The sequence below is a fragment of the Alligator mississippiensis genome, chromosome 2 (assembly GCF_030867095.1).
Source record: "Alligator mississippiensis isolate rAllMis1 chromosome 2, rAllMis1, whole genome shotgun sequence".
Classification (NCBI taxonomy): domain Eukaryota; kingdom Metazoa; phylum Chordata; order Crocodylia; family Alligatoridae; genus Alligator; species Alligator mississippiensis.
Genome location: NC_081825.1, coordinates 238,798,363 through 238,808,767, shown reverse-complemented (window position 1 = coordinate 238,808,767; position 10,405 = coordinate 238,798,363). Strand labels below are relative to the sequence as shown.

Genomic DNA, 10,405 nt, shown 5'->3' with positions numbered 1-10,405 from the left:
TTCTGGACTGGCCGCAAGGGGTACGCTGACCAAAAAAGGTTGAAAACCCCTGCTGTATGATATAAAATCTAACCCTTGCTCCTAGGTGAGGCTCCCTGTTTAATCATAGTGGGTGTGTCTACACATGAATTTAAGTGTCCTTAAATTTAGTGCATATTAAGCTAATGCTCATTAAGCAGTTTTTGGCAGATGTCTATATGTGCTGGGCATTTGTACACAGGTTTGTGTCACAATGCCAGGTGCTTTTAAAAGCTCCTGGTGCTATGGCATATGCATTTGTATAAAAGGCAAAATGCGCGTCAGTGCTGAGAAAATGGTGGCAGCATGCTTTTGAACTAAAATGCATTGAAGGTATTTTAGTTCAAAAAAGTGCACCGCTGACATTTTCACAGTGCTGATGCACGTTTCACCATTTATACAAATATATGTGTAACCCGGGTACACCCAAGGGTGTGCCCTATTCTCAGTTGAATGGGATGGGTAGGTAGGAGGGGGTGCTGTGAGACGGATGCCAGAATTTCGAGCAGATCCCTCTTTCCTCTATAGAGTTAGCCCAAGCCCAAAGTTCTTAATTATATACAATTTATTAAGTTATAATATACATAAACATGAAACTAAATATCATATACATATATTTACACAGTGAACACTAACCAGTAACCAAAGTCAAACCCTAAATAACACTATTTACAACATCACAATACAACATTTCAATTACAAAATATAAGGTGCAAACATGAACAATCTTAACAACATCTATTGCCTTAATATAGTCCCTGACCCATGGCAAGAGATAGTCCTTCTTCTAGTGGGGTCCCTTGGGGGGTGTCCAGGAAGCACCAGGGGCCCCTCCCCTTAGGGCCTTGACTAGGCGGGGGTGGGGGGGCTGCTTACTCAGCCCTTTCTCTGGGTTTGCCCACCCCAAATATCTTTCCCCTGTGGGACCCAAGGGCCCAGTGACTCGCTCCCTCATGCAGCTCAATGGGTCTTCTCTGCTGGAGCACCTCTCCAGGCCTCTCCTGTGCCACTGGGCTCCTCTCCACCCTATGCCCCACTCTAGGCACCAAGGGCTCAGCTCCTCTTAGCTGCTGCACCACTGCTGCTGGCTTGGCCCTTAGGGCTCTCTTAGCACAGGTCAGGCTCTACGGGCTCCAGCCAGCCATCCTCATGCTGGGTGGCTAACCCAAGCAGCCTCCGTTGCTCCCTGGCTCCCAAGGCTCGGGCCCGTGCGCTGCCCTGTGCACCATGGGACATGGCTGCTTGCTGGGAGCTGGGGCCTGACCTGCCTCACTGCAGCCCCAAGGCCTTTCCCCCATGTGCTGCCCCATGCACTGTGTGGCCTGCTGGCCCTGCCGGGTTGAGGCTTGCGCTGCAGCCTGGGCTCTGTGGACCGAACCATGCATTGTGATGCGCAGTCTCACATCTCTCCCAGGGCCAGGTCTCCGTGCACCCTCCCTGTGCGCTGTGCCAAGCAGTCTTGCACCGCTCCCAAAGCTGTTCCTCCAGTGGCAGCTTCAGGAGCCTTGGGCCTATTGCCCGCTGGGAAAGAGGTCCCCAGCTTTTCTTGGCCCCGCTCTTCTTGAGTCCCTCGCTGCATCTGCCCCTCTGCTGGGCACGCAGCTCCTTTCCTATGCTCCAGGGCTCCACCCCTGAAGTCTTCCAGACCTGACAGTCTTCAGTCAGGTCCAGGGTAGCTCTTCTCCAGGAAAGGGGCGTGACTTTATTTCTCCTGCTGCCTCCTGATTGGTGGATAGGCTCCTCAAGCCTGGGACTCAACCCAAGCTCTGAAAGGTGAGCCTGCTACATATGTGATGCAGCGCCCAGTGCGTCAGCTTGCATGTAGAGCAGACTCCATTAACCGCTGGATTTTGGAGCAGACAAATATATGTGTATAAATGACCGCTGTGACTTGGGACTAACTTTAGTCCCAAGTCACTCCAGCCCTGCCATGTCCCCCCGTGGCCACTGGGGGAAGCTCCAGCCTTTGGACCAGGGGCGGGCAATTATTTTGGGCTGAGGGCCGCCTGCTGAGTTTTGGCAAGCCATGGAGGGCCGCATGACAGGCAGCCAGGGGCAGATAAACATTAATTTTCTAAAATCTTTAGGGGCCCCGCGGGCTGGATAGAATGGTCTGGTGGGCTGCACTCAGCCCACAGGCCACATTTTGCTCACCCCTGCTCAGGACACATGGCTGTCAGCACTTGGCAGCTATCTTAAAAGCACACCCTCCACACTGTGACCTCTGTCAGAACAGCAACGTGGCAGAGACACGGGCAGCATCTGCCGGCTCTGCTCCTGCCACAGCTGTGCTTCCCAGCCCTGGCTTCCCCAGCCCCTGGGACAGGGTCCTCCATGCTTCAGGGCTGTCACACCTGTCCTGTTTGCCTGCTGCTGTTCCATGTGCCTGGCACTTGGCCACCTTGCACTGCCTGATTCCCCCACCCACTCTGGCCACTTGTTGGATGACTGGTACATGGCCTTCTGGGGCCCCTGCCGCCGCACAGCTGGTGCCACCAGCCGTGGTGACAACAGGCTCCAGGATGCCACTTCTGGGACCACCATTGCCCTCCTGTCCCACCAGCCGTCCACCCCCTCTGGGCCCGCTGTGCAAGCTGGGACTGGTGGCAGCACATGCTGCAGGAATGGGATGACAAGCACTGGATTGACATGTTCTGGATGACCCAGGCCACCTTTTGAAGACCTGCTGCACCAGCTCTGCCCCTACCTGGAGTGCCAGGACATGGAGAAGCACCCAGCTGTCCCCACTGACACCTGCATGCCCTGCCTCCCACACACCCCCTACCCCCCAGCACCATTCCAATATATGCATGTTTCTCATGAAAACCTTTTGTTCCCCTCACAACCCCCACCTCCCTCTCAACCAAAAGAGCTCCCTCTCCCGTCCCTCCCCAAAACACAGAGCTCATCCACCACCCTCCTCACCCACCAAAAATAAAATCCCCAGTGTCCTGGCATCCCAGTGCTTTAAAAAAAAAAAGCCCCAAACTCACCAGCTGCTGCAGCAACCATCAGGGCTCCTGGGGGCTCATGGCAGAATGCCCCCATGCAGCGTGGGGCAGTGGGTGGCAGTGGGGATGGGGCCTCCCTGCCTGGCAGGGGCTTTAAAAAAAAAACTGCTGGGATGCTGAAGTCAGGTGGGGCAGCCATTGATGGGGCTGGGATAGTGGACGGGGAATGGGAGCTCGTGGCAGAGCCCCAGACGCAGCACAGGGCAGTGGGGGGCAGCAGGGATTTTCCCCCCTCTTCCCTCCCGGCCTGGCAGGAGCTGGTGAGTACAGGGCTTTTCTTTCTTCTTTTTTTTAAAAGAGCCAGGATGCTGAGGCCAGGTGGGGCAGCCATGGGGGTGGGGGCTGGCAGAGCGGGCAGGGGTTGGGGCTTGTTCAATTCAGAGATTTGGCGGAGGCCGAATTGATTTGGGATAGTCATTTGAATCACTGAATTGAATCACTGTCCCCTTGAATTGGCTGAATCCAAATCCGAAGCAAATACTAGTCGCTTCGCACAAGCCTACCTGCCAGAGTCCTCCCCAGAGAGGAGCTGTTGGCTGGCAGTGACGTTGCTGGCCTCTTCTCATGGCACAGTGTGGGGCTGGGCTGAGGGCAAGGCAGCTGCTGAGCAGTGCTCTGCAAGCTGCCAGTGGATGCAGCAGTCATGGAAGTGAGCGGGGTGGGGTGCTGAAGGCACGAGGTCCCTTCCTCTGATGATGCATCACCAGAGGCATCAGGGCAGGGCGTGGGCAAGGGCAGGCTGCCCCTGCTGGTGGCACTCACAGGGGTGTGGCCTGGGTCCTAGGGTGCCAAAATGCAGGTCAGCTCCTGAATGAAGGGCAGGGTCTTTTGGGCATGACCAGACTGAAGATTGAACTCGGTCATGGCCACCCACTGTGCCTGTAAGACCTTGGCCTTCATGCAGCACTGGTACACTGTCTGGGAGTGGCCTTGTGCACAAATCCCATGAGATACGGTCTCATATATGTGGACATTTGAACACCTGCCCTGCGTGAACTGCCTCTGGATGCCAGCCCCACCCCAGAGTGCCATGAGGTCATGTACCACCTCCTGGGTCCAGTTGGGGGCCTGGTGCTCGGGATGGGTGTGGGCACATGGGCGGAGCTGGGGTTCAACAGGGGTGATGAGTTGGACATGCTCCCAGTGCCAGCTCTTTGGGCCCCCACGCAGCTGTCCCTGCGGTGCTGGCCCTGGACAGCTGCCAGCAGCACCTAGGACAGGGGCACAGGCTGCATGGCAGAGATGCTTCACCATAGTGCCTGCAAAGAGAGAGAGCTGGGGTTGAACAGCAGCAGGGAGCAGGAGCTGGCCCTGCTGCCATAGAGAGCAGGGCCAGCAGCCCTGGGGGAATCTCGGCTGGGCAGGGGGTGCAGCAATCCGTAGTCCTTTGCAAGACTCACCTGTGGCCAAGGAGCAGCTCTGGCTAGGGTACAGGACAGGCAGAGGCTGCCTGCATCCTGTCCAGGGGGGCACATGGAGCCTGGTGGGCTCCTGCAAACAGCCGGCTTCTTCAGGCTCCCTATGCTGTGTGCCCCAAGGCACAAAATGGCTGGAGGCTTTTACACCCTGCAGCTAGGGGTGCCAGAGAGCAGCCCAGCCCTGGAGGAGAGGCGGCCAGCCAGGATTCCTGGGTCTGGGCTCTGGCCGGCCCCCTAGTAGCTGGGCAGACCCAGCACTAAAGTCCCGGCATTAATGTGCATTAACACATCTACACGTGCATTAATGTGTATTAACTAGTCGTACCTTCATTTGGTACCTGCTTTTACAAGTATCAAATCAAAGCATTATTAGCTTAATTCACCATTTTTAAAGCACATTAAAGGTGCGCACCTGTGGATGCTTACCCTTAATGCACCTTAAATCAGGCTAATGTGCATTCAATATGCATGTGTAGATGTGGCCAGTGCTGCTGAAGCTTTGATGAGGCTATTCCATCTCCTAGTAGAGCAGTATGGGAGTGTGATGCATGAATAACTGGATGTGAGACCTATTTAGAGCTAGGAGCCTTTTACTGCTCCACTAGGAGAATGAATATCCCAGGATCCTACTCCCTAGGATCTCTCAAATTCCTGGAAATTTTCCCGAGAAGGTTAGACAAGCACTTGGCTAACATGGTTTAGTTAGGGACGATCCTCCCTTGAGCAGGGAGCTGGATTAGATGACCTCATGAGATCCCTTCCAGTCCTACTTTCCCATGTTCCTATATATAAGGTAGGGAGGCGTTTCTAAAACAGGTAGCTCCAATCTCTGTACATATTTGTAGATACCACCTGGTGTTCAGCAGTATTAAGGGCAGATCACAGATCACAAAGAATCATCAAGGCTATGTTGTTCTTATAAAATCATCAACCTCTTCTTGAAAATTTTCAGTGAAGGAGATTCCACAACTTCCCCGGGCTTTCACTGCCTCACTATTTTAACAGTAGGACAATTTTTCCTGATATCTAATATAAATCTACTTTTCTCCATTTTGAATCCATTGCTTCATATCCCGCCATCTGCAGCAGAGAGAATGGTTTTTCTCTCTCTTCTTTATGGTAGCCCTTCAAGTATTTGAAAATTATTATCAAGTCTCCCCACTTAATCAACTTTTCTGCGAGATAAACATGCATGAACCTTTCCTCCAAAGCCTTACCTTCCAACCCCCTTAATAATTTTTATCATCCATCACTGCATCCTCTCTCACTTTTCCACATCCTTTTTAAAATATGGAGCCCAGAACTGTTCACAGTACTCTAGATGAGGTCTAACCAGTCATGTGCAGAATGGCTCTATCACCTCTTGTGTTTTATATTTGCTTGTGTTGATGCAGATCAAAATATCATTTTCTAGGGGGATTTTTGCAGTTGCATCACATTACTGACTCATGTTAGGTATGTGAGCCAACAAGCCCCCAAGATACTTCTCAGCAATGCTGCCACCCAGCCCATTATCTCTTGTTCTGTATTTGTGCTTTTGATTTATTCTTCCACAGGTGCAGCACATTGCATTTGTCTGTTTTGAACTTCATCCTGTAGTATTTATCCCTGCTTTCCAATCTTTCAGGACCCTTCTGAATTCTGTTCCTATTGTCCAGTGTGTTTGAAGTCCTTTCCAGTTTCGTGTAATTTGCAAAACTGCCCAGGAAGTGTTGAATTCTGGCATGCAAATCATTAACAAACACAGTGAATAACACTGGATGCAGGGCAGATCTCCTCTGAAGGCCCACTCAAAAACTCCTGGCTTTCTGACTGATCCACTTATGATTATCTCTTGCTTGCATTTTTGATCCAATTATCTATCCACCTTGTGATAATTTTAATCTAGTCCACATCTCTCCAATCTGCTTATGAGAAGGTCATATGGGAGTTTATCAAAAGCCTTACTAAATTTCAAGTCCATTACATTCCCTTAATTCACCCAGCTAGTTACTTTTTCAAAGGAGGTCACATTGGTTTGACATGACTGGTTCTTAACAAATCCATGCTGGCTGCTCATTATCAGCCTTTTCTCCTCCAGATACTCAGACATCCTTCCTTATCACTAGCTTAACCATCAGCCAGTGTCATGGGTATGGTGAAGAGGCGCTGGTGCAATGACTAACACTGGTAAAGGAAATCTGGAAACCACTAGAGTGTTTGGGAAAACCTTTTCTCATTTGGACAAAATAAGCATGACGGGAGGATGTCAGATTTTTTTAGTTAATCACTTGTTACATGCTCAGTCTTGTCCAGCTCTGTCCTCTGTGTAGAAGAAATCAAACTTAGGGATGTGTCAGAGTAGGTAACCTGTAGTTTATGTTGCTTAGAGTGAAGGAAAGAACTAATTGGAAGACTCGTCTTTCAAAAAATCCAATTCTTTAATGGCAATCCTTTAATCCTTTTGTCCTGGCTTCTGATAGTGCCTGTCTTGAAGTGTGTGATTAGTTCCGCTAAATTCAAGGCAGTATTGTTCAGTGGCTAGAGCACTAGACTTTGATTCAGGAATTGTATTCCTGACTTCAACACTGACCTGCAGAACACTTGATTGCTTTGCGCCTCCATCTCCCCATCTATAAAGCACTTTAAGATATACTGATTAAAAGCCTTGTATAAGAGCAAGATACATTTATTCACAGTATTTGTTAGGCATGTATGTGAGCTTAAGCTGCTAACTGTTGCAAAGTAGGCATGATATGTTCTTATGAAAGCCTGGTAGCATTTCACAATCCCTTTTGAACAGGTTGACTATACAAAGTGAAAGCGGCAAAGAAGCAGGTGCAGTATATCCAAACATACTGAATATTTTGGATATATAAAGGATGGCAAGCCCCATTGTGCTGAAATGTAGCATTTTCAATGTAAGCTGAAAGGGTTTTTACAGTCAGAAAATAATGGAATAAAGTCAGTGATTGATGCTCTTAATTTCTAGGCAACAGAAATGAGTAGAAGACTTGTTCTTTTATTGGAGACTGACAATGTAGCTTTCTCTCTAAGTAATGCTCACAATTCTAAGGTGGTGGAATTTGGTCTTGTGTGCTTCCTTCTCCCACAGAAGGAAACCTCTTCCTGGTATCTTCTTTCTGTAAGAATAATTCAGGCCAGACACATTCCCTGCAAAGACCTATGTGAGTATCCATATTCTTTTTCCTTTACAGTTTTCAGAGTATGAGCAATGATTATTATAGAAGCAGGAGTCCTTTTAAATCATCAAGAATGTCTGAAATTCATTAAATATTCTAGTAACAGATAGAGGGACAGTGCTGGAACTCATTTCAAAGAATCAGGGGCTCCTAAACAGGATTTTCTGTTGGTTTTCCTGGGTTGAAATGGGAAGCTTATTCTATAAATTTGTGTTTTGAAAAATAGCTTGCAACATTTTGCAAATTGTTTTGCTACATTCCCTTGATTATTAAACAACTCTAGTTTGAGGTAAAAGCTGGCAGTTATTAGTCATTTGTAGTGGAGAAGGGCAGTTATAGTTCGTTAATTTTCTCAAGTTTATTACCTAAGGCTCCTCCCAGGTGATAATCACCAAGAAATCAAATAAAATCTTGGGATACTCTCATTACCTTGATGCAGACATCAGGCAATAAGTGTTGCTTTGTCTTTGGATGCATCATAATATTTTGCATTATTTGAATGCATTTTAGCTATGTGGCTCTTCAGGAGGCCACTTTAGGTAATGTTGGCTTAAATGACTCCCCCAAGCCTCAAAGCAAGTTGTATGGCAGCCCTCCAAAAAGAAACAAATCTCCTGCTTCTTTCTTGTGTCCTACCCCCTGGACCACGAACTATATATTTCTATCCCTTTAGTTCAAAGTGACTGGTAGTCACCACATGTACTCTTACACACTTCCGAACACTTAGGAGTTAGATCCTGAAAATGTGTCCATTGTCTGTCATGCAGTTCTTTTTAGAGGCTGCGCATATTGCTAGCAATAAAGTCTATTCTGACACTCTCTCTCTTTCTCTCTTGCTTTCAGAATTACCTTCTTACAGTGACAAAATCGCTTTAGCTAACATTAGCATCAGACTAGTAAACTTTTAGTGTATTTTATGTCTCATGTGAATACAATGTATTATTTCTTTCTTTGCTGTAGTGAGCCATTCTGATTGCTATGTTAGCCTGTGGTTGCCTACAGCCTCACATGAAAAAGTCAGGACCAAAACCATCTCAAACAACAATAATCCTGTCTGGAATGAAAGCTTCCATTTTAGGATCCAGACTCAAGTCAAGGTAGGTCACTTATTAGGGGTGATGTGAAATGGGCCATATTTGATTTGGATTCAGATTTGGCCTGAATTGGGGACAGTGATTCAATTTGTTGATTTGGATCACTATCCCTGATTCGATTCGGCTGAATCCAAATCTGAAGATTTGATACTGATTCGGAGAGTCAACAGTTCGGCCATAAACATGGCTTTAAATGTTTTTTCTACATACCTCAAGATACCAGGTGCTGCTCGTGAACGCTGTGATGCTGGGGCACATGGAGCATCCCACAGGGGTGTTGGGGGGGGGGGGGGAGAGGGCATGTGCTCGGCAGCAAACCCAGAAGTGAACTGGAAGTGCTTCTGCTCCACTTCCGGGTCTGCTGCCAAGCGCGCTGGGCAGCCCCCTGTGCTCCTGTGGGACACTCCATGCACCCCAGCATCGCAGCGTTGACAAGCTGCCCGGTACCTTGAGGTATGTAGAAAAAACATTTAAGCTGTGTCTATGTCTGAATAGCCAAATCATTCCGAATCTCTCCGAATCGATTTGGAGGGTTCTGATTCAATTCAGAGAGATTAAAGGGTCTCCTGATTCAGTTTGGATTCGGAGATTTGGCCGCTGAATTGGGCCGAATCTCGGCCAAATCGAATCAGGGACCAAAGCTTCGCACAGCCCTATCACTTATTCCTTCGTATTGATTGAACCCATCAGGGCCATCGCGAGCATTACCTACATTTCTTGGCTTCCCTAAAATGTAATTTCAAATTCTTACCCATCTTCTCCCTTGGCTTCAGAACATTCTGGAGTTGGAGCTCTATGATGAAGATGTCGCTACTAAGGATGATCTCCTCTTTACTGTAGCCTATGATGTAGCTAAAGTAAAACCTGGAGAAACAGTTCATGAAAAACTCACTTTTAATTCAGAGGTAAGGCCTAAAATGATAAGCAGAGCTGGGAAGGATGCTGCTGTCTTTTTCCTTTCAGGTGGTACCCTTTTTTACGTTTGAGTTTTTTTGACTTTGCATGTGGAGCTGACTCCAGTGAGATTTTTTCTGAGGAACATTTCAAAGGAACAGTGAAAGTCCTTCTTTTTCCATCCTTGCTAGTCATTTTTAGTAGTTTTTGTAATGATCTGTCATTTGCATGAGAGAGGAGACAGTACAACTCCAAGCTGATAGCTTTTCAGAATTGATTCATCTATAGCCTGTACTGTCTGCTGCTTTTTCTGTCCCAAGCTTATAATGAGTTGATTCCCATTTATTTAAAAGGAGCCATTTCAAATCAGTTTCAATACAGGCAAAAACTAAAATCCTGCCAAACAAAAGCAAACAGGTGTATTCTGGTATCATCTATAAATTTAAAAAAGAATAATAAATGAGACTCCTACAAATTTCTACTCTCTCATCAAAAGAAATAAAAATGTTTATGTAAGGCCTTTCAAAAATGATCTACTTGTTCATTATTCCTGAGAACAGAAATTAGTGTGGTTTGGAAATAGAAAGGGGAAGGTGAATAAAACCTTTAATAATACATTTATCTGTATATATATGTGGATTGTGTAGCATTAACAGATCCCAATCAAATATCAAGATCCTATTGTGCCAGGCATCATGCATCTCTATAACACAAATATTTAATTTAATTACATGAAGGGAGAAGAAATACAAATACAAATGACAGACAGGAAAGGAGTAAGGTAACAG

General features: G+C 47.4%; 1 protein-coding gene across 2 annotated transcripts in view; it reads left to right on the top strand.

Annotated features, from left to right (window-relative positions):
* LOC102573324 (cytosolic phospholipase A2 delta) overlaps positions 1 to 10,405 on the top strand; it is a 49,469-nt gene that overhangs the window by 3,969 nt on the left and 35,095 nt on the right. For both annotated transcript variants that reach the window (XM_019496488.2, XM_019496491.2), the window contains exons 2-4: positions 7,542 to 7,614; positions 8,590 to 8,726; positions 9,497 to 9,628. In XM_019496488.2, the coding sequence (XP_019352033.1) occupies positions 7,542 to 7,614; positions 8,590 to 8,726; positions 9,497 to 9,628 (342 nt within the window). The remainder of the gene's footprint in view (positions 1 to 7,541; positions 7,615 to 8,589; positions 8,727 to 9,496; positions 9,629 to 10,405) is intronic.